Source organism: Carassius carassius, chromosome 32, assembly GCF_963082965.1.
Source record: "Carassius carassius chromosome 32, fCarCar2.1, whole genome shotgun sequence".
Classification (NCBI taxonomy): domain Eukaryota; kingdom Metazoa; phylum Chordata; class Actinopteri; order Cypriniformes; family Cyprinidae; genus Carassius; species Carassius carassius.
In genome coordinates this window covers 9,189,565-9,214,745 of record NC_081786.1, presented here as the reverse complement: position 1 = coordinate 9,214,745, position 25,181 = coordinate 9,189,565, and the positions used below count along the sequence as shown (strand labels likewise).

The following is a 25,181-nucleotide window of genomic DNA, read 5'->3' as shown; positions in this document are numbered from 1 at the left end:
TCAAATGAAAAGGCTCTACTTGATTCTGATGTGAAATGAATAATGAAGACAAAAGCTCCACAATTTCCACTTTATTCGTTTTGCTGATCAGAAGCATTACTGCATCCAGACACTCAAGTCAAGGTCAGAGAGAAAAAAATAAACAACCCGAATTCCGGAAAAGTTGGGACGTTTTTAAAATTTTAATAAAATAAAAACTAAAGGAATTTCAAATCAAATGAGCCAATATTTTATTCACAATAAAACATAGATAACGTAGCAAATGTTTAAACTGAGAAATTTTACACTTTTATCCACTTAATTAGCTCATTTAAAATTTAATGCCTGCTACAGGTCTCAAAAAAGTTGGCACGGGGGCAACAAATGGCTAAAAAAGCAAGCAGTTTTGAAAAGATTCAGCTGGGAGAACATCTAGTGATTAATTAAGTTAATTGATATCAGGTCTGTAACATGATTAGCTATAAAAGCTTTGTCTTAGAGAAGCAGAGTCTCTCAGAAGTAAAGATGGGCAGAGGCTCTCCAATCTGTGAAAGACTGCGTAAAAAAATTGTGGAAAACTTTAAAAACAATGTTCCTCAACGTCAAATTGCAAAGGCTTTGCAAATCTCATCATCTACAGTGCATAACATCATCAAAAGATTCAGAGAAACTGGAGAAATCTCTGTGCGTAAGGGACAAGGCCGGAGACCTTTATTGGATGCCCGTGGTCTTCGGGCTCTCAGACGACACTGCATCACTCATCGGCATGATTGTGTCAATGACATTACTAAATGGGCCCAGGAATACTTTCAGAAACCACTGTCGGTAAACACAATCCGCCGTGCCATCAGCAGATGCCAACTAAAGCTCTATCATGCAAAAAGGAAGCCATATGTGAACATGGTCCAGAAGCGCCGTCGTGTCCTGTGGGCCAAGGCTCATTTAAAATGGACTATTTCAAAGTAGAATAGTGTTTTATGGTCAGACGAGTCCAAATTTGACATTCTTGTTGGAAATCACGGACGCCGTGTCCTCCGGGCTAAAGAGGAGGGAGACCTTCCAGCATGTTATCAGCATTCAGTTCAAAAGCCAGCATCTCTGATGGTATGGGGGTGCATAAGTGCATACGGTATGGGCAGCTTGCATGTTTTGGAAGGCTCTGTGAATGCTGAAAGGTATATAAAGGTTTTAGAGCAACATATGGTTCCCTCCAAACAACGTCTATTTCAGGGAAGGCCTTGTTTATTTCAGCAGGACAATGCAAAACCACATACTGCAGCTATAACAACAGCATGGCTTCGTCGTAGAAGAGTCTGGGTGCTAACCTGGCCTGCCTGCAGTCCAGATCTTTCACCTATAGAGAACATTTGGCGCATCATTAAACGAAAAATACGTCAAAGACGACCACGAACTCTTCAGCAGCTGGAAATCTATATAAGGCAAGAATGGGACCAAATTCCTCCAGCAACTCATAGCCTCAATGCCCAGACGTCTTCAAACTGTTTTGAAAAGAAAAGGAGATGCTACACCATGGTAAACATGCCCCGTCCCAACTATTTTGAGACCTGTAGCAGAAATCAAAATTGAAATGAGCTCATTTTATGCATAAAATTGTAAACTTTCTCAGTTTAAACATTTGCTATGTTATCTATGTTCTATTGTGAATAAAATATTGGCTCATGTGATTTGAAAGTCTTTTAGTTTTCATTTTATTAAAATTTAAAAAACGTCCCAACTTTTCCGGAATTCGGGTTGTATATATTTAGTGATAAGTAGACCTCAGCAGTCATATAGAATTAGAAATAGAATATTTAATTATAATCTTTTCAATTTCACTCTCTAACAGGTCGCTCTCTGTTCGAGAGGTGTCTTGTACAGTGGGGTTATTCTGAACATGACACTGCTGCACAGGATGTTGAAAGATTCTGTTCCCATATTCTGGCTTTGGGGATTCTACAGCCTTTCAGCGACTGCATCAGGGAACCACCCACAGGAAGTGATGTTACAGATAAGCCCATTTTCAATGTATGACCATCAAATTTTTGTCTCTTTCATATTTTATCATGCACAACTTCACAAAGCATAATTGTATTAAATGAAAGCATCTGAGGAGTTTATTTTTTTATGCTAAATTATCTTAAGGTATATAGGGATAGTTCAACCCAAAATTATAATTCTGTCATCATGAACTCTTCTGTTGAACACAAAAGAAGATATTTTGAAGAATACCGGTAACCAAACTGTTGCTGGTAGCCACTGAAATGTTTATGTTTAGGTTTTAAAATAAATTAGTCTGTACGACTGAACATTTCAATAATATATTATTTAAATTAATATAATTCTCTATCAGACATATACACACTATAATTATAATGTTGAAATAAAATTTGAACCCATACATAATAAGCACAGATTTTAAGTCTTCAAGCTCAACACTAGATTGCATAAGGAAGAAACAGAAAAGCTGTTGATGAGTGTTACTAAAAATGTGCCAGATTTCACACATTTTATATCACTTTGTTGAAAAACCCACAGAGTTGACTCTGCCTGAGCAGATGTGAGATGAGCTCAGCAGCAGGGCAACTTTAGGAAGAGATGCACATTACAGTATGTATTTATTATCTCACGCATGATAAAATTGTGAGATTATTCTGTTACAGCACACAAGGCATGTTGTAATGCAGTATGTTAGATTGATATGCTAAAACATGCAACAATGTTTTCATGCTTTTGTGCTCAGCCCGATGTGACCTGAATAGAAGGACTCTTTCTCTTTTTCTCTTTCGCTTCACCAGCCAAAGCAGATTTGTGTCTGCACAGATAAACATTTAACACTGCTTCTGCGACTTGCTCTTTCCCCTTTCTAAGTCATCACACACATACACACTTAACCTGCTTTAACAGTGTGAACAAACATATTTATGTTGTGTGAGTGTGCAGTATATTTTTAGACCAAGTACAGCGCACAATCACAAACATGTGTAAATATGTGTATCCGGTGCTTAGGCATGCTTAAATGGACACATCTGCACGCATAAGCCATCTGACCAAGTTATGTAATATGGGTCAAATGCTCTCTGGTGCTGCTCCATCTTTGAATTCATCTCTGAATGTAGCAAAGATCAGATTCATTATCCGTTTCTATCCAGATAGCTGTGTATTTTATTCCTACATGTTTTCTATATTTTGCTGTCACCTGTCTACTGTATATGACATAGGAATCATATAATTCTCATTATATAATTCTCAAGGGATAGGTCACCCAAAATGGAAATGTCGTTCCAAACCTGTAAGGCTTTCGTTCATCTTCTGAACACAAATTAAGATATTTTTGATGTACTTTTTTTATTTTTGTTCTGAGATTTTTGTATTTTTGTTGTGTGATTTCTAACCCTTCAGAGACAGCAATGCAACTGACATGCTCAAGACCCAGAAAGATAGTAAGGACATCATTAAAATAGTCCACGAGTCAATCGTGTTAGTTGCATTGCTGTCTATGCAGGGTCAGAAAGCTCTCAGATTTCATCAAAAAATATTTTAATATGTGTTCTGAAGATGAAAAAAGGTCTTATGGGTTTGGAACGACATGAAGGTTAGTAATTAATCACAGAATTGTCATTTTATGTGAACTATCCCTTTAAGCATCGTTCACAATGAAGATTTGAATAAAAATATCATTCTGTCCCAAAGCATTATTCCAAAGATACTTAAATTCACAAAAACACTATTCTGGTAATTAGTTTAATTACCACTCTTTAATTACCATTCTAAACCTTGAGCAGTTTTATTTCTCTGAATCTGTTCAGACAAGTGTTTCTCTTGACCTTGTCCAATCAGCAGTCATAATGTTTAAAAAAGGACAAAACAACACAATAAAGGCATCATTAAAGTATTCTATATTACTTGTGCACTTTATTCCAAGACTTCTGAAGTCATATGATAGCTTTATGTGAAGAACAGACTACAATTTAGGTTTAATTTAAATATTGCTATTACCATTCAGTTTCATTGTTTGGCAAAGTGCAGCTCGGACATTTGAACAGGTTTCTAAAGAAAGAATGATGACAGAATCTTCATGTCTGGGTGACCTATCCCTTTAACAAGCACTGCTGCTAAGTGACTGAAATAACTTCACAAAAACCCTGTTGTGCTGGTAGATGGCAGAGCATGACTCTGATTTCTGATTTCATAATTTTGTTCGAATATTTGTCACAAACACACGGGTATGATGCAATAAATGTAGGTCTCTTAGCCAGTAAGAATGTTTGTGTGTCAGAGCAAAAATGCATAATGGTGTTTTGAATAGGGCAGACTGATGATTGACAGGTAGAGCCATTATCAGAGTATACTATATAACACACTGTATGAACACATATATACAGATGCACTCAGATATACACATTTTGCATGTAAAAACTATATATATATATATATATATATACAGTACAGACCAAAAGTTTGGACACACCTTCTCATTTAAAGAGTTTTCTTTATTTTCATGACAATGAAAATTGTAGATTCACACTGAAGGCATCAAAACTATGAATTAACACATGTGGAATTATATATGGAATTATATACATAACAAAAAAGTGTGAAACAACTGAAAATATGTCATATTCTAGGTTCTTCAAAGTAGCCACCTTTTGCTTTGATTACTGCTTTGCACACTCTTGGCATTCTCTTGATGAGCTTCAAGAGGTAGTCACCTGAAATGGTCTTCCAACAGTCTTGAAGGAGTTCCCCGAGAGATGCTTAGCACTTGTTGGCCCTTTTGCCTTCTGTCTGCGGTCCAGCTCACACCTAAACCATCTCGACTGGGTTCAGGTCCGGTGACTGTGGAGGCCAGGTCATCTGGCGCAGCACCCCATCACTCTCCTTTTTGGTCAAATAGTCCTTGATGCCTTCAGTGTGACTCTACAATTTTCATAGTCATGAAAATAAAGAAAACTCTTTGAATGAGAAGGTGTGTCCAAACTTTTGGTCTGTACTGTATATATATATATATATATATATATATATATATATATATATATATTTTTTTTTTTTTTTTTTTTTTTTTTTAATTTACAATAATGTATTAACCAGGAAAATGTGTATTGTTTAACAGTCAAACCTGTTATATCCAGCTTATACAGGCATGCGGTGCAACTCTGCAGAAGGTTCACTGCATGCTTAAGCAAACACCTACTTTTGTGAATGGACAGCCTCGGGAACAACTTTTCAATATGTATAAGACAAATGCCATGTATTCTCTCTGCCGTGGTCAGTGGTGCTGTTCTTCTCTCTGTCTGCCAGCAGAGGTCGTCCTTCACTCAGCGCTGCCACAAAATTCTACATTTTGCTTGTTGTTAAATCAGAAAAGCAACCCCAGGAACAGAAGTCTAATTTTAGATTCTTGTATGCAGTGTAAAACATTTATTGCCAGAATCAGCTGTTTTAATTCCAGCTCTGTTTCTTTCACACATCCAGAAGGAGCAGCTGTATACCTGGGCTCCAATGGGACAGAATGAGATCAGAACACCTGGGCAGCTCCAAACAATGTTGCCTCCAAGTCCGTCCCCCATTTCTGCACAGCTGCAAGTATGTGAACAAATATAGTTTTATATATCCAAAGAAGGAACTGATCTACTATTATTGCCATTTTTATGATATCTGATGTTTATTATGGTACTGCATGATTGCCATATACTGTATATGGTTATTCTAAGAAATCCATGGAATCTTACATTTAGAAAAATATATTGCTATGTCTAAAGTTAATTTCATCCTACTTACTAAACATCTTGGAATTATCATGAAGTATTATAAATATCATGGTATGTGAATTTCAGCACTATGGTTTATCTTAAAGTACCCTAGTATTACCATCTAATACTGTACCATCACTGTACCATGGTGACACCCTAGTACCTTCTATACTGTATGAGTAACAAAAATGCTCCATGCTAGTGCCATGATTTAGGCATTTTGGTGGTATTATATTTTTTAACATGGTATCTTATTAATACTGTGTTATTGGAAATGTTATATATGATAAAATTATGATATTTGTTTAAAGTATATTTGATTACCATTTAAAATGTATAATCTATGAATATGTTAATAATTCAGTACCATGTTAAATATCAACTTCAAAATTTATTATACCATGTTTTTGGAAATTTTGATGGTACTATGTTTTTTGAACATGGTGGCATGGTAGCCTAATAATAACATGTTTTTTTTTTACATGTAATATGGTAAAATCAGGTTATTGTCTGAAGTACCTTGCAGTACAATATGAAAAACATTGTGTATGAATATGGTCATGATTCAGTGCCATGTTAAATACCTTGGTATTACCATCTGATTTCATTGCTGTACCCATGCACATTTTTGTTGGACCTATGTGTAATCAAACATGCATTTGCTTTTCTGTATCGTCCATGGATATGCATGTTTGGGAGTGTAAACACTTAGCTAGTTTTAAATGATTCTCCATCAGGTTCAACACCCTTCCATTGCTAAGACAGTATTTTAGCACCTCAAAAGCCATACATCTCTTTAGCGTTGCTATGAGACCCTCTGTAAACAGCATCCTAACAGCATTTAACCTGATCTAAACATCTGTCCAGCAGGCGCAGTGCCTGCCATTGCGTATTAAGATCCACAGTGTTTGAATTCTGAAATGATAAATGGCCGTTTGCATTCCAATGTTCAAAGCACACACGCAACACCTTATGTTACAGCTTATTCCTCATGTTTCTGGTAGGAATATACTTTAATGTGATTCGGAATGCAGACTCCATCGCAATTGGAACTGGCTTTACTGCCCTCTAGTTCTTGTGTTGACATTTGTGCAGAACATGTCTTTTTTACAGTGATACTTGTCATATTTAACATATATTATGGCCTATGACTCTAAAATTGCTGAGGCCTGGAAGTTTAGAGCCAAAGTTTTCCAAGCCTCCCTGGCTGTAAAAGAGGGTTTTGTGAATGAAAGCGCCCCCCCCCCAAACCCATGTCAGTCTGACAGGGCCCAACATGTAACCAGACTCCATGTGTGTGATATGTTCTCCGTTCCCCCCAACCCTTCACACAGACCCACACAAGCTCTTTGAAGCCGTTTGAAGCTGTGTAATAGAAAAGCACAAACCCTTCCCTCTTCATTCCCAGAGACTCTGCGGCTCGCCTTTTAGGAGTCCTCAGAGACAACTTCTGGAGTCTAGACTTGTTGGACTTCCTTGACCCTCGCTGCCAGATTGTATGTGTGCGTGACAAAGTTGTGTGTGTGTTTATCACTGTGTTTGTGTGTTTGCCAAGTGCATCCTTTGTGTGTTGTGTGCTGATTTTTACACGCTGACTGTGGTGGTTCATTCATTTTCCCTGGGTTCTCTCTCTTCCCTTCATCTAGGAAGCACTGCTACTATTTCCCGATCAGCCAAAGTGCTTTTATTGACTTGTGGGACGCCACATGCGTGCCTGGTCTGTGTTATTAAGAAACACGGCCCCTTACTCACAAACACATACTCACTCATACCATTCCTCAGAAAACTGGGTCTCAAAGGGGAAACTAACATCCGCTGAAACAAGGCACTAACTCATGCTAGTACGATCGCATGTGACAGGAGGTGTCTGTGTTTTTCATTCCATGCTGCTGTTTCTTTTTAAAGATGTAAAGTCTCTCTTTTCTGTTTCCTGCTCTCCACAGGATGGATGCACGGGGCAATCTGGAATCGTTCCGGAAGGAACGTCCATTTCCATTCAGGAGCTAGAGCGAACAATTGAAGAATTACTTGTGAAAATATCAGATATGGAAAAAGACAATGTTTTGGATGGCACAAAGCTTGGAAAAGAGGATCGAGAAGTGGGTGGTTTTAATCAAACCATTAAACAGACTAAAGTAAATGAACAACGAGTTCATTCAGCCATTGAGACCTCACCTGTCGAGGAAGCCTTTAAACTTCCAGTGCCTTTATCAGACCAATCACATACTCCCAAATTAAGTGACACCGCTACTTCACCAGTGGGATTGCCCAATACCTGTAGCTGCCAAAGAACAAAGAAAATCCCTCCCCCTGCACCATCACTACTTCCTGTTGTTTCAGGTTTCCCGACACCTTCAAAACAAGATGCATCAATACCTCCACCTCTTCCACCTCCACTCCCAGATGCGATTCAGATCCATCTGCCTTTCCTGGGTACTCCTCCACCCCCACCCCCACCCCCTCCACCTCCACTTCCAGGTATGGGTCTGACCCATCTGCCATTCACGGGTACAGCTTCTTCCTCTCCACAACCTCCATTCCAAATTATGGCTCTGCCCCCTCCACCGCCTCCGCTCCCAGGTATTGTTCCTCCACTTGCATCTGTGGGCATGGCTCCACCCCCTCCACCTCCACTCCCAGGTATGGCCCCACCCCCTCCTCCTCCACCTCCTGGCTGTGGACCCCCACCACCCCCTCCTCCACCTGGTTTTGGGCCACCACCACCCTTCGGTACCCCTCCACCCTTCATGGGGTTGGTGCCGTCTAGCATGACTCAGGAGTCCGTCCCCCTAAAGGCTATCATCGAACCCCCACGGCCCATGAAACCACTCTACTGGACACGGATTCAGCTAAATGCCAAAAAGTAATCATGTCTCATTGATTGAATGCTGCATGTTTTTGCAGTGTGTATACTGAATGCTTGTTTCACCTTATTTAAAGTCAGCCAAGGCTTGATTATGATCACACATGTGATAAGGCAAACTGATATTTTTATTTCCCTCGCTCATAGGGATGCCAAAAGTGACCTGGTGTGGGAAAAGGTTCAAGAGCCTTCAGTAGACTTTGACGAATTTGTGGAGCTGTTTGCCAAAAGTGCAGTCAAGGAAAAGAAGAAACCTATCTCAGATACCATAACAAAATCCAAGGCCAAACAGGTAAGAGGAGTTTACTATATTCCCACTGATTAAAAACACTGGGTCCAGGACCTTTTTTGATATCACAACAAGTAGTAGAACTTAGTAGACCCCTGTCATCTCAGCTCCCAGGACAACATTCCTGGTTGTCTTTCCTTAGCTCTGCCCAGGCTCCCACCTCACCACACACAAAACTAACACTTAACACTGATTTCACATGCACAGCTTGTGAATCAGAGCCTTACAGACCTTCTGTAAATGTTATAAGCTTTACTTAAAGGGATAGTTCACCCAAAAATAAAAATGTTCTGTTTATATCGGTTTTTTTACTCTGATTTTCACTGCAATGTCCGAACTGTCCTGAGCACGTTCTCAACAGCCAGAACCTGATCTGTCGTCTTCTTCTCAGAGGTAAAAAAAAAACAATATAAATACAGTTCAGTTTCTTGCACAGACCGATCATTTTGTGTCTTTACACATCAATGTATCATTAAGAGCCGCAGGGTTTAATTTGGCTTTGTTTGTTTATGTTTTTTTTACTCTCAAAGCCATGATTCCGATCCACTTCCATTATATGACTGACAGAAGGCAAAGGTTTGAGTTAAAACTCTTTGTTTCTGTTCTCCTGAAGAAACAAAGTCACCTAAATCTTGGATGCCCTGGGGGTAAGCTGATAAACATCACATTTAAATTTAGGGGTGAACTATCCCTTTAATGTTTTCTCAGACAAAGTGTGACTATGAGACTCTTTGATAAGACTGTTTACCATATTTCACATCTGAACCTAATCTCGCTCTCTCTCTTCCTCTCTGGTAGTGGTGTGAAAATTAGTCACTGGTAAGAGTTTTGTGGTTCTTTCGTCTGGAGTCATGCAGATTTCTGATAACAACCCACAGCTATACAACAAGCACATTACAAACTGCATCACACAAACTAATTTAATGGTCCTGCAGCTGTGTTCTTCAATTATGAGTTATGTACAGATATTCTGTGCAGTATTCAGGGTTAGATGCAAAATTGTTTAAAAGACATTAAAGGGTTAGTTCACCCAAAAATGAAAATTATGTCATTAATGACTCACCCTCATGTCGTTCCAAACCCGTAAGATCTCCGTTCATCTTCGGATCACACTTTAAGATATTTTAGATTTAGTCCAAGAGCTTTCTGTCCCTCCATTGAAAATGTACGGAAGAGAAGATAATGCTGAATAAAGTCTGTTGTTATTTTAGCTGATTTGTTATTTGTGGACCAAAATGTATTTTCGATGCTTCAACAAATTCTAACTGACACTGTGATGTCACATGGACTACTTTGATGATGTTTTTACCTTTCTGGACATGGACAGTATACCGTACAAACATTTTCAATGGAGGGACAGAAAGCTCTTGGACTAAATCTAAAATATCTTAAAGTGTGATCCGAAGATGAACGGAGGTCTTACGGGTTTGGAACGACATGAGGGTGAGTCATTAATGACATAATTTTATAATCAATTTTCATTTTTGGGTGAACTAACCCTTTAATAATGTTCAAAAAAATTCTTTTGAACTTTCTATTAATAATTAATTTTGGAAATAAAGTATCACGATTTCCACAGAAATATTAAGCAGCACAGCTGTTTCAACATTATTATTAATAAGAATTGTTTCTAGAGCAACAAATCAGCATATTAAAATGAGTTTGGATGGAAAATGTGACATTGAAAACTGAAGTGAAGGCCACTGAAAATTTACAGGAATAAATTACATTTTCAAATATTTAAAAATAGATAAAAATTATTTTAAATTGTAATAATATTTCATAATATTTTGATCAAATAAATGCAGCCTTGGTAAACATCAGACTTTGAACATGTAGAGTAATTATTACGACCTTATTACGACCTGTAGAGTCTTATATGTAGAGTTTACAGTATATTTGTATTTGTACCATAATAATACCATGTTTTTGGAATATTTACCATGACAATACCAACCTCTGGGGGGAAAAAAGTTTTAATATGAACAAGTTTTGAGAACACACAGTGTTATTGTCTACAAATAGGATAAATAACAAACATTTTTTAAACATGTAAATATTGAGAAATTCTGAGACTTTTGAAAGTTTTCTGTGCTCTCTCTCTCTTTCTCTCTGTGGTCTGTAAGATCTGAGGAATTGGGGGGGGGCAGTCTGTATTGAGTTAAAACCCACAACCCTCAAACCACCAGCCAGCCCAGCGACTCCAGTCAGCCTAGTGTGGTCATGCCACACTTTATATGTGTGTGTGTGTGTGTGTGTGTGTATGTATGTGTAAGAGAAAGAGGGAGAGAGAGAGAGAGAGAGAGAGAGAGTGTGTGTGTGTGCATTAGATAATCTCTCTCAGAATTATTCACAGAACAGTTGCTTTAGTCTTACAGTTTGCACAGATCAGTCAAAATTAAATTGCTAATATAATCAAATCCCCTTATAATTCATGTGCATTAGATGTATAAATTAAAAACAACTGCCCGATGCTTTATTTGAGCCCACATAATCATGTTAATTTTATGAATCATATTAATTTTATGGCCCATTGCTCTGGCAGTAGTTATCTGGTCCTTTAGCTGGTAGTTACTGTATGACCGCCGAACCGCCATACTCCCTTATACAGCGATATCCACGCTTCCCACCGAAATGTTGCCAAAGTATGGAATCAATTGTCATTGGTCGGTAAGCGTCTGATTTGAGATCCAGCTCATCACAAGCATTAGTGTGTTTCCCACATCATTAACGTAGCACAGCACTCTGCCATCGCGCTGTGTTTAGTGGTCATGAGGCCTGTGGAGATAATGAGAGCCAGAGGCTTTCTGATGATCACACTGGGCCGCCATCGCACTTTCAAGTGTGGCCTGTACTAGAAGGTTTTCACGACTTCAAATTCTTTCCAACAATCAGAATTAGCATGTTGTTAACTGGCGGTCGTGAAAAAAAAGATGTTTGCGATGGCACTCAATGTATATGGGGAAAACTACAGGAAAACTACAGAGGGCCCAGGGTTTCAAAAAACATAGTGCACTACACTGCAATTTTTTTTTTTACTCAGTATTTTTATCTTGCTTTTGAGTACAAATTTCAAAACCTCTAAACATTATTTAAACAAGATATATTTACTTGAGTAATAAAATGACTTGTTTTCAAAAAATAAATAAATAAGTCAGTTTGAAAAGATTATTTTCCTTAAGCCACTGATAAAGCATACAGTACACTTTCTTTTTTCTTTTTTTTTTTAAAAAAAGAAAGCAATACTTAATATCTTGTATTTAGATTGTTTTATATATATTTTTGATAAAAAAAGGCAAATTTATTATTTTTATTTTTCCAGTATGAAAAGATTGATTATGTGAGGTATCACATGCATGCATCCACTGCACCACGTATTTGGAAATGCCTGATTTGAAGGGGCTGCCTGAAAGTGTCAAAATCGAACTGGGTTTAATATGACTAGACAGGTCTGTCATTTGCATAATTACTGTGGTGTTCCTTGGCAGAGCCAGAAACTGGAGAAAGTAAAGTTATTTTGATATATGTGGATGCTGTGTATGAAAGAGAGAGATGAAGACCTCTCTATAATACCATATGAGGAAACAGTCATAAATGCTCATATTTTGGCTTTGTTTTTGGTTTCCTTATTAGGCAAAGTACCTCTGTGTGCTATTAAATTTATGAGGGCACCCAGAAGAAATACTGTGTTTATGTATTTTTGTCACCAGCAATAATATTCAGGGTAAACTGCGTTTAAATAATTCTAAGTAAAAGTGGCTGATGTTTTATAACAGTAACAACATATACCCTCTCTCTCTCTCTCTCTCTCTCTCTCTCTCTCTCTCTCTCTCTCTCTCTGTCTCTCTCAGGTTGTCAAGCTGCTGAGTAACAAACGTTCTCAAGCGGTGGGGATTCTGATGTCCAGTCTTCATTTAGATATGAAAGACATTAAGAATGGTAAGCTTATTAATTAAATTATTATTATTGTTCATTAGAGTCTTGATAGTGCGTGTTCATAGCTATTCTAATGAGACCCACTACTCCTCTGAGAGATTCTGTTCAGCCTCCTGTCTGCACGTGACTTCTCTAAGGGGGGAAATATGATGTCAGAGCCAGTTAAGAGTCATTGTTCGGTGCTGTTTATACAATTACTGATTGTGTTTGAAAACTGGAGGGAGAGGGGTTGGTTGCGTTTCAGGGTTCAAGAATAGGTTGATACTGTAGATCTTAATGGATGTGATGATTAGAGCCGCATCATCTTTCTGGTTGTGTTCTATTCTTTTCTTGTAGTTACTGTTTTACTCTGCTTTTGCATAAGGCTTCAATGTCCTGTTTCTCTACTGAAGATATTTCCTCATCTGTCTCGTGGGTCCTTTTCTCTCTAATTTGTCTCTGTCTATCCCTCTTATTGCTGTCATCACTCTACCTGCTTATTCATCCCCTTGAATCGAGAATAAAGGAAGTAATGCCATTTCTTCTCATCACAGGTTCGGGAATGTTAGATCTGTCTCTCAGCACCACGAGCTATCCAGAACTCTTGATTGTGGATTTTGTTAGTTGACGAAGGAGTCACTGTAATAGAATGCATAGGGAAAAGCCAAAACACTGCGACACCTACAGTAATTGGTAAAAGTAGAAATTTTTTTAGAAGTGTTGATTGTATCGCATATATATCTTCAGATTGTCTACACACATCCTTTGTCCCTTTTTTTGTCCATATATCTCAGATGAGCTGTGCTTTTCTTGAGTTAAATTAAACAAACTTACTTCTATAAAGCAAAAAGAGTAAATGATTATAGTCATTCACTCAATTAATTCATTCAAACACACTGATTCGTTCAGGAATTGGTCTTTATTAGTGAGTTACTTGTAACAACCAAAAAAAAAAATACAAAAAAAAAGTATGATATTCATTCACTCAATTGATTAATTCAAAAACACTGATTTGTTCAGGAATTAAACTAGTCTTTATGAGTTAGTCTTTTATTTAAAAGATTAATTGTGATTCACTGATTTGTTCGTGATTTCATATCAAACATGGAACCAAAAAATGGTTACTTCTTAATACTGTTCTAGGATGGAAAAATTGAGAATTCCTCAACAATATATTTTATTACTGGCTTATTCGTTCGAATGACCACACCTAACCCCACCCCTAAACCTAACCCTCACAGAAATCATGCTAAATTATGATTTATTGAGCATATACATTTTCGTGCACGTCCGTTCCCTGGGATCGAACCCATGATAGCATGATTACATATCAAGGTATAATCTACCAACTGAGCTACACGAAACGCAAATCAGAGTGCAAATAAAAGAGTACAAAACATTAATATGAAAACGACCTTTTGCCGATAGGGGCGCAATTGTAGTATACGCTCTGATGGGTCGTATTTCAGGGTTTTGGACAAATGACCTATACGAGCGTATTGGTTAGAGGACAGGAAGATCCATGTATTATATAATAATATATTTCATTATGATAATTTTAAAGGTTACATTCATGAGCCAGAAGTTTGCAACAAATTACAGATTAGATGAGTGAATCTAATTATTAGTGAGTCACTGAATCCTTTACTCAAACGATTTGTTGTGATTCATTGATTCATTCAGGAACACCACTGCCACGTTGTTTGATTCAGTTTGATTTCTTAGAAAAAATGGAACCAACATTTTTTTTTGTATCATGATGGATAAATAGTGTATTCTTCAGCAGTGTATTTTGTGAATTGTGTACTTTTTAGCCATTCACTGGTTAACAGGCGGCAGACAAGCTGTATTCTGTTTTCTTTCAGTAACATTTTTTTCATGCGTAATTTCCCTCCAGTCTAATACACTGAAACAACAATCCTTTGTTAAATTCTATTTTTCTTTCTTCATTTTAATGAATCAGCAAAGCTGGATGCAGTTTTAAAAACCACATCACATTATGTGAACGGATACCTAATATTACACACACGCACACATGTACACACATCCTCAGTTAGTCTTTAAACTGCCGGCATTTGAAGAAATTTTTACTGGCTCTTTGAGAATTTATGGGCACAGTCCCCATCTATTATGCAGCTCAGTACCCACAATTCAGCACTGGCCGAGTCTCATTGGGTCTTGCTGCAATTCCACCCATTGCAGAGTAAACCACCAAATAGAAACAAACAGTTCCTCTGACAGAGCTATTTACGCAGAATCAATACATTCCTCAACATCACGCTTCACCACACTGACCTGGATCAGGCCCTTTGAGGAGCTAGGAAAGAATTTCATGAATTGGTTTAATTGCAGAGTTTAAAGGTTCATGCAAAGTTATGAAGCATTTATTACAGTCAGTAGAGAAGATGTTGCCTGTCTGTCTCTCTTTTCTTTCATTATTCAATTATCAGCCATCAAACAACATTAAAAACACTCTTCTCAAGATTATTAAGGAAACTAAACCTAATCTAGTGCAACTCCTTGGTGGATTCTCACTGAATCGCTCCCTTTGTGCCAACTTTCTTGTTTCCCTCAGCTGGTTTTCATACGATCTGATGTTTGAGCCTGAAAAACACTCCTGCATGATTGACTAGAGTACAGGCAGCTCTTGCACAAACACACTTGGTGACAGGCCTTTGATTTCTACCCATAACAGTCTCAAAGTTTCACAAGTCAGCTCAGAGTTTGTGCGTGTGTGAGACTGGATTCATCGGCGTGTGACGCCGACCCCCTCCAGACGATTTGTTTGTTATGTTCCTTCAGTGACTCACACTCAGTTGTTCTGCTGCGCCGTCTGTTTGGGTCTTCTGAACTGTCACAGGACATTGTATTGTGGAAACATTCTGAATCATGGCAGCGATCACAAAGAAAGCAACCAGAAAACATATGTGCACAATCGTGTTCTAATATAAAATCCTTCCTTCTCTTCTCTTTGTTAGCCAAACATTGTGCTGTTTTATCCTTAGCAGTGTTTAGAGAGAGAAGGTGGTGTGCGTCCATACAGCTGAGGAATTGCAAACATGGTAGCATTCGTTGTGTATTTTCTTTTGTCTGGTTGTGTACGTTTTGGAAGATAGTAATTATGGAAGCTTGGCATGAACTGAACACTGTAAACCTGCTAGGAACTATGAAACTGCTTGGAGAAAAATGTTTGGCCTATGAAATATGTAACAAGAGCAGTTACAGAAATGTAGTTCAAACAGGATCCATAAGCTACCATTGTTCACTTAACCCAAGGTTGCTCCAGGGGGATTCCTCCTGTAATAGGTGTTATTTGGATAAAACTGTCATCTAAATGATGAACTATATAACAGTAAGAGTGAATGAATTTCAGGTGATTATAGTCATTGAGCTGTAAAATGTATAATTGCGTTTATTGTTTTAGAAATGTAAGAATTTTTACTCAGACACTCCTACTATAATTTCCACTGAGCCTTTCTGTTTATATCACAACAAAAGATCTCTGAATGGGCTTAAATATTATTATTATTATTATTATTATTATTATTATTATTATTATTATTATTATTATTATTATTATTATTATTATTATTATTATGTGTGCTGCTGGCCTAAATTCAGTGTTCTTTAGTGACTCACATTCAGTTGTTCTGCAGTGCATGATATGATATGATATTTACATTTACTTTTAATCATTTAGCAGACGCTTTTATCCAAAGCGACTTACAAATGAGAACAATAGAAGCAGTCAGGTCAACAAGAGAACAACAACAGTATACAAGTGCCATGACAAGTCTCAGTTAGTCTAGTATAGATGCCTAGCCAGGTTTTTTTTTTTTTTTTTTTAAAGAAAAGACAAGAAAAGGAAAAGTGCTAGTATTAGTTGGTTAAGTGCAGGCGAAAAAGATGAGTCTTTAGATGTTTCTTGAAAATGAGTAAAGACTCAGCTGTACGAATTGAGATTGGGAGCTCATTCCACCAGCTGGACCCAGTCCAGGAAAAGGTCCGTGAGAGTGATTTTAAACTTCTTTGGGATGGCACCACAAGGCGTCGTTCACTTGCAGAGCGCAAACTTCTGGAGGGCACATAAGATTTAACCAGTGAGTTTAGGTATGTTGGTGCCTTGCCAGTGGTCGTCTTGTAGGCAAGCATCAGTACCTTGAATTTAATACGAGCGGCTACTGGTAGCCAGTGTAACCTGATGAGGAGAGGAGTAACGTGAGCTTTTTTTGGCTCATTGAAGACAACCCTTGCTGCTGCATTCTGGATCAATTGCAGAGGCTTGACAGTACATGCAGGAAGGCCCACCAGGAGAGCATTACAATAGTCCAGTCTGGAGAGAACAAGAGCTTGGACAAGAAGTTGGGTGGCTTGCTCTGATAGGAAGGGTCTAATCTTCCTAATGTTGTATAAGGCAAACCTGCAGGACCGGGTCGTTGTAGCAATGTGGTCTGTGAAGCTTAACTGATGATCCATCACAACTCCTAGGTTTCTGGCTGTCCTCGAAGGAGTAATGGTTGACGAACCCAGCTGTATAGAGAAGTTGTGATGAAGGAATGGGTAAGCTGGAATCACCAGGAGTTCTGTTTTCGTAAAGTTAAGCTGAAGGTGATGGTCATTCATCCAGCTAGAAATGTCACTCAGACAGGCTGAAATGCGAGCAGCTACCATCGGGTCATCTGGCTGGAATGAGAAGTAGAGTTGGGTGTCATCAGCGTAGCAGTGATAAGAAAAACCATGCTTCTGAATGACAGATCCTAATGACGTCATGTAGATGGACAAGAGAAGTGGTCCAAATACTGAGCCTTGAGGAACCCCAGTAGCAAGGTGTTGTGACTTAGAAACATCACCCCTCCAAGACACACTGAAGGATCTGTCAGAGAGGTAGGACTTAACCTACAGGAGTGCGGTTCCAGAGATGCCCATCTTTCTGAGGGTGGACAGGAGAATCTGGTGATTAACGGTGTCAAAAGCAGCAGACAGGTCCAGTAAGATGAGTACTGAGGATTTTGAAGCTGCTCTTGCTAGTCGCAGGGCGTCAGTAACAGAGAGCAGAGCAGTCTCAGTTGAGTGGCCACTTTTGAAGCCAGATTGGATGCTGTCCAGGAGGTTATTCTGTACAAGGAACATAGAAAGCTGGTTGAACACAGCTCGCTCAAGTGTCTTTGCAATGAATGGAAGAAGGAATACCGGTCTGTAGTTTTCAAGAAGCGCTGGATTTAGAGATTGTTTCTTGAGCAGTGGGCTTACTCGAGCCTGCTTGAATGCTGAGGGAAATGTTCCAGATTGAAGAGAGGAGTTGATAACGTGAGTAAGCGAAGGTATGACTGAAGAAGAGATCACTTGAAGGAGGTGAGTGGGGATCAGATCAAGTGGACAAGTAGTAGGATGATTGGACAGAAGAAGTTTGGAAATGTCCATCTCTGAGAGTGGGGAGAAGGAGGAGAAAGAGTGTGCGTCGGTCATTGTGAAGTTGTCCTCAGTCTGCGGTGTGGAGAATTGGTCACAGATGGTTCTTGTCTTATTTGTGAAGAAAACTGCAAAGTCGTCCGCTGTAAGAGTCGATGGAGGAGGTGGTGGTGGCGGATTAAGAAGAGAAGAGAAAGTCTTGAACCTTGAGTGTTTTGAAATAATTATAAATAAGTGAAATAATTAAATAAGTCTTGAGCCCTGTTAATTTTGTTGTGGTAGTAGGATGTTTTAGCCGTGAAGACATTTGCAGAGAAGGAAGAGAGGAGAGACTGATACACACTGAGGTCGGTAGAGTTTCTTGATTTCTGCCATTTCCTCTCTGCAGCCCTGAGTTTAGAGCGATGTTCACGGAGAACCTCGGACAGCCAGGGGGCAGATGGGGCGGTGCGTGCTGGTCTAGACAACAGTGGGCAAAAGTGGTCCAAGCAAGATATTAAAGTGGAGCAAAGAGTGTCCGTAGCGCTGTTCGTGTCCAGAGCTGAAAACTGAGAGAGTGCAGGAAGCGAGGATGAAACCACAGAAGATAGGCGAGATGGAGAGAGTGAGCGTAGGTTCCGTCGAAAGGTGACCTGCGTTGGAGTGTGAGCCGCTTCAGGAGTAAGTGCTAGGTTAGCAGTAATGAGGAAGTGGTCTGAGGTGTGCAGTGGACGACTGAAGAGTTGTCCACAGACCAACAGCGTGTATAGATGAGGTCCAGTTGGTTGCCTGATTTGTGAGTCGCTGTAGTAGACACTTGCTTGAGATCAAATGAGGTGAGCAGAGTTTTGAAATCAGCAGCCTGGGGTTTATCTAGGTGGATGTTGAAGTCACCAAGCAGTACCAGAGGAGTACTATCTTCAGGAAAGTTTGATAGCAGCACATCCAACTCCTCCAAGAAGTTTCCCAATTGACCTGGGGGACGATAAATGACCACAAAGTGGATTTTAACAGGGTGGGTTACAGTAATGGCATGTGATTCAAATGAACCATTACCTGTAGGTGAAGGCTGAAGATCAAATTTCCATTCTTTTGATATAAGGAGACCAGTACCTCCACCCCTCCCAGTGGTACGAGGAGTGTGGGAACAAGTGAAATTAGTGGAGAGGGCTGCAGGGGTGGCAGTGTCTTCAGGTTTGATCCAAGTCTCAGTCAGTGCCATGAGGTTGAGAGCGGAATGAGTAGCAATAGAAGAAATGAAGTCTGCTTTGTTAACTGCAGACTGGCAGTTCCAGAGACCAACTGGAATACAGAGCGTAGTAGTAGAAGTCAGAGGGACAGGCCGTAGGTTTGTCAGACAGGCCTTCCTGCGATGTACGTAGTGCGCTCTTCGAGTGTTAGTAGTGACAGTAGAGATCTGAAAGCACATAGTGACTACAAGTGTAAGAAATATTTTAAAACAAACTATACAAAAAGTAAAGAGAGGAGAAAAGCAATACTCAAAGTGCCCTGTCGGTGTCCTCGCTCGGTGGAGTCGCGCAGGTAGAGTCGATTGTCTTTACACTCGTCCGTCTTCACATGAGGATAATTCACACGAGGGCTGCCACGACCGCTGCCGCGGTGAAACCTACCGCTTTTGTGTTTGCCTGATTACCTGTGATTGAAGTCAGCTGGCCACGCCTCACTATTTAGCAGATCGAATCTGGGCAGTCCCGCGATAGGCAAATGCAAAACCAAGCGCCACTTTCAGCACATATTTAGCATGGTAAGACACACAATTTATACCAAAAACTTTCCTAGCAATGACGATCACACAGTAGTCTAATGAGAAAACGAGACAAAACACTCACAAGCTGCTGTCCTTCTCTGTAGCTCGACTGTTTCTTCTGACATGTGCTTTCAAAACAGCTAATTAAGTACTTTCACTGGCTTTGGCCACGCCTCACTATTTAGCAGATCGAATCTGGGCAGTCCCGCGATAGGCAAATGCAAAACCAAGCGCCACTTTCAGCACATATTTAGCATGGTAAGACACACAATTTATACCAAAAACTTTCCTAGCAATGACGATCACACAGTAGTCTAATGAGAAAACGAGACAAAACACTCACAAGCTGCTGTCCTTCTCTGTAGCTCGACTGTTTCTTCTGACATGTGCTTTCAAAACAGCTAATTAAGTACTTTCACTGGCTTTGGCCACGCCTCACTATTTAGCAGATATGATATGATATGATATGATATGATATGATATGATATGATATGATATGATATGATATGATATAATACGATATATGATATTTTGAAATTACTAATTACTAATAATAAACTAATTTTTAATGCTAAACACATCTTTGTCAGAACTATGGACTTGTCTGCATGTGTTTTTCCCCTGTGACCCAGTTTCTGTCTCTCCTCGATTGTTAATTAGTTCCCAGGTGTGTCTCCTTAGCTCCCTCGTTACCCTGTCTTTATAAGCAATGTCCTTTCAGTTCAGTTTTTGTTGGGTCTACCAGTTCCATATGTGTGTCTTCTTCCTGTCCTCCATGTTGGATTTACCCCTGTGTTGTTAATAAAGACTCTTTCGATTATTCTCGGCCTGTGTTCCTTCTGGCAGCGTAGTGTGACAGAAGACCCGACTGAAAAACAATGTAAATTGCGTGTCTACCCTCCATTTGTTTTCTGTGTGTTTTCCTCAGTCCTTTTTCTTTCCGTTGTGTTTTATGGTTCCAATCCTTCCCCCCCCCGAGTTCCTCCTCCTCGTCCTGCTGGAGCAGGAAGAATGATCTCTTGAGGACCATACCAGACAGTTCCTGTTATTTGTTCACATCACCAGCTAACCGGATGACATGCTCTGCACTTTCTATGACGTGAGCCTGAACGCCGAGTGTAGAGCGTTGTCGTCCGAAGATGGTCCTCGGGAGGAATTTGCTGCCATTGTGGAGTGTACTCTGGTGAGAAACGGGTTGCCTCTTACCATCTGCCCCATGGAGGATCTCGCCGGATCCGCTCCCGACCCAGAGCCCAGCCTACCATCTCCCCATGGTACAGAGCATACGCTTAAGCCCACTGATGATGGAGAGCCAGAGCCCAACCCGTCAGACCAGGTGTGAGAGCCGGCTACAGAGCCCACCACACTGGTCCCGTCCAGTCCTCCTTCATCCTTGGTTTCCTCTAGCCCTGAGGGGGCCTCCGATCCTCCAGTGCCTGCTCCTAGAAAGTGTCCTATAGTGCCTGCTTCTAGAATATGTCCTCCAGTCCCTGCTCCTAGAATTTGCCCTCCAGTGGCCACTCCTCCAAAATGACCGCCCTCCCACCCGTTCCTGCCTCCTCCATCGATGGTGGGCACCTCACCCCGCCATCTATGCAGTGCGAGCCCCACGGGATTGCCATCCTCCAAGCATCACCGTGGTTGGAGTCTCCCTCACCTCCGCCTCTAGCCTCAGGCCTGGACTCCGCCTTGGCCCATAGTCCCAGTGGCTCCACCTCGGCTCCTAGATCTCTCACCTCCACCGTCAACCATCGATCCATCAGATCCACCGGGCTCCCTTGTCCCTGGTCAGTCATCAACCTGCCATCACTTCTGGACTCCTCCTCTCCACTGGCTGCGCCTAGTCGGTCCATCCTACCCGCTCCGTTGGGCTCCTTCCTCCCACCAGCTCCACCTTGGTCCTCAGACGCTCTGGCTCCGCTGCGGATCTCTGGATCTCCGCCTCCGCTTTAGCCCTTGGCTCCACCCTGGCCCCCCGGATCCTCGGCATCCCCCTGGCTCAATGGCTCTCCATCTCGGGCTCCTCCTCCACCGCTGTTGGTCGGCCCCCTGGAGTCGGTGGCCATTCCTCTTCCATGGATCCTTCCACCGTCGGCTTCACCTTGGGCTGCTGTTATGGTTGTGGCCTGGGTCCTGCTGTGCTCCTCCTGTCTCCTCCCTCTGTCGTCTCCGCCCTCCGTGGTCTCTGTCTGCCGGCCCCCTCCTGTGGGTCTGTCCTTCACTAGAGCCTCCTCCCAAGCTCCCACCTGTGCCTCCTCCTGTTGTTGCCTGGGGTGCAAGGACGCACCTTCCAGGAGGGGCCGAAATGTCAGAACTAGGACTAGGACTTTTCTGTGTGTGTTTTTTCCGTTGTGACCCAGTTTCTCTGTCTCCTTTGATTGTTGATTAGTTCCCAGGTGTGTCTCCTTAGTTCCCTTGTTAGCCTGTCTTTTATAAGCAATGTCCTTTCAGTTCAGTTTTTGTCAGGTCTACCAGTCAAGTACATGTGTCTTCTACCTGTTCTCCATGTTGGATTTGCCCCTGTGTTGAATTAATAAAGACTCTTTCGATTATTCTCCGCTCCGTGTTTCCGGCAGTGTAGTGTGACAATCTTTTGAATTCAAATGTCTGTTTTATAATAATAAAAATAATAATCAATAACAGTAATACTAATTATTGTTGAAAAACACATGCTTGAACACATATTTAGAACTAATGTCTTTATAATAATTATTATATTAAATGTATTATTATTATCAAATCATATAAAATAATTATTGTTATAAAAATGTCTATATATGGTTAGAAATATTATAATAAATGCTAAACATATCTAACTTTACCTCAGTGTCTGCTACATACAAGGTAAAAAAAAACAAAGCAAACCACACATTAAAATATGTAATTCTTTGGTACATCTAATTCAGAGACTATAGCCATACAGTATGAAAACTTTGTTGTACTGATTGCTTTTTTTCAACAAACTTTTGAAGCTTTCAAAATGTCTCTCCCTCAGATTAAAGCAAGCCCACAATTGCATCAGTTATTTGGGGAAACATAGCGCAAATCCCTGGACATCAAGAGACAAATTCTTTGTTTGGAGACTTTGTTGTGGGGGTGTGGGGATTACGCTGTTGTTATTTGTGTATGTGGTGGTTGGGGTGTCAATCTGGTGGGATGCTGTTGACAGGTTAAATTACCCAGTCATAGATTGTGCATACTTTTTTCACTCTCCTTCTCGTCTCCTCTCTCGCTCTTGTCATGTGTTTCTTCTCCACAGCTCTTTTAAGGCTGTAGTAGCTCTCTTTGATTTCTTTCTTCTGTAACGGGAGTAATGCTTTGCTGTCTGTCTCCATTTTCTATGTCTGTGCATTGGCAAGATATGGATGTTTTTGTTATTCTTTCTTGTGCGGTTTATAGAACGCGCCAATGATCAATTTCTCAATTCCCCAAATGACTGAACACACAAAAGTTATCCCATAATAGCTCTATTAAGCAAAGAAAAACTGTTCTGTCTAGCCAGCTCAACAAAAGGCCTGTTAGAGAATCAAATGCTTTTATCAAAAAACAAATAAATGTTTTGTACGGAGTAAAGGTTTTTTTTTTTTTTTTATTGTTAGATTACATGATCACCCATGCCCATGGTTAAAGAGTTTTTTTCCCCCATTTTTTTTTCTTTTTGTCACTTTTTAAACCGTTAGTTTTTTATTGTCCTGTGTGTTACTATTGAACCAGGTTTTAGTTTTAGTTGTTAGTTTTAATGTATTTAGAGTGTAATTTATTTCTGTTAGTTTCCATAACTCTAGTCTTGAGTGTCCATGATCCTTCAGAAATCTTTCTAATATGCTGATTTGGGTCTCAAGAAACACACACATGTAAATATATGTTACAGGTTGAGGTAGTGCTAAACATAAAATAAAGTGCGAGATGAGGATCTGGAACAAAATAAGGAGTTTACTGATGAGGACGGAGAATACAGACAATATACAAGATTTACATTTAGCATTAACATACAGCTTAGACACATATAACATTCAACAATCACGGACAAGGGAGAACTAAACAGACCAGGTATTTAAACACACAGGTGATGAGGGAACTGGGGACAGGTGAGGATCAATCAATTAACTAAAACAAGAAAAGGAAGATGACCAAATAAGGAATCCAAAAGTTCATAAACGTGACAGTTCGCCCCCTCCCGGAAAGTTGCGTCCTCGCACCGCAAGAGGAATACCAGCGGAGGGAGGGTGGGGGTTCTGGAGGCGGGCGAGGAGTAGGCCAGGAGCAGGTGACGAGGGAGCATGGAGGTAGGGACCAGGGCGGAGCGGATGGAGGGAGGAGCCAGGGAGGAGCCCGGAGCAGGAGGAGCCCGATGGTCCACCAGAGACCAGCCAGGACGGAGATCCACGGTGGAATCGACGGCGGGAGGAGCCACGGTGGAGAAGCGGCCGACGACACCAGGGGGCCGACAGGAGGAGACTGCACCGGTGGGTGAGGAGCCCAAGATGGAGCAGCACAGCCGCAGAGCCAGGGTGACGTCGAGGATCCGGAGGGCCTAGGTGGAGCAGAAGGCCCTGGCGACCAAGGCGGAGGCGAGGTCCTGGAAGACCGCTGTGGAGCCGGAGTGACGGAGGATGACGGTGGAACCAGAGGGAAGGAGGAGCCTGACAGAGCCGGAGGGATGGAGTGATGAGGTGGAACCAGAGGAGTGGAGTCCCGAGACGGCGGATGGTCGACGACTGACCAAGGTGGAGCCGGATGGACGAGGGAGCCCGGTGGAGCAGGTGGGGTGACAGGCCACGGTGGAGACGAGGGAGCTAGGAGCCAAGGCGGAGCCGCTGGGTCGAAGGACCGAGGAGGGGTCCAGGGCTCGGAGGCTGGAGGCGGAGACAGGGCCTTAACATGCCAAGGCGGAGCTGGAGACTGGCAGTCCAGCGGCGAACCATCGCGCCCAGATGGCGCGGACTGAGGGTGAGCTGCGGGACTGACTGGCACCAGCAGGGATGACGAGGAACTGGCTGGTCTAGGAGGAGGAGAGAGAGGAAGGATGGGAGGAAACACAGGAGGATCAGGGCTGGACGGAACCAGCGGTAGTGGAGCAGAGGGACTGGCAGGTTTAGGAGGAGGTGGGAGAGGGAGGCTGGGAGGGAGTACAGGAGACACAGAAGATTCAGAGCTGGGCGGAACCAGCGGAGACGCAGAAGATTCAGAGCTGGGCGGAACCAGCGGAGACACAGAAAATTCAGGGCT

General features: G+C 41.1%; 1 protein-coding gene and 1 long non-coding RNA gene across 4 annotated transcripts in view; both read left to right on the top strand.

The window, feature by feature from the left end:
• fmn2a (formin 2a) overlaps positions 1-25,181 on the top strand; it is a 47,037-nt gene that overhangs the window by 3,493 nt on the left and 18,363 nt on the right. For all 3 annotated transcript variants that reach the window (XR_009424993.1, XM_059520134.1, XM_059520133.1), the window contains exons 2-6: positions 1,826-2,004; positions 5,452-5,562; positions 7,673-8,592; positions 8,740-8,884; positions 12,733-12,820. Coding sequence is in view for 2 of the 3 variants with exons in the window: in XM_059520134.1 (XP_059376117.1) it covers positions 1,826-2,004; positions 5,452-5,562; positions 7,673-8,592; positions 8,740-8,884; positions 12,733-12,820 (1,443 nt within the window). In the remaining variant the exon portion in view is untranslated. The remainder of the gene's footprint in view (positions 1-1,825; positions 2,005-5,451; positions 5,563-7,672; positions 8,593-8,739; positions 8,885-12,732; positions 12,821-25,181) is intronic.
• On the top strand, positions 20,543-22,504 carry LOC132113191 (uncharacterized). Its single transcript, XR_009425109.1, has 2 exons — positions 20,543-20,707; positions 20,963-22,504. It is a non-coding gene; the product is annotated as an uncharacterized LOC132113191 (long non-coding RNA).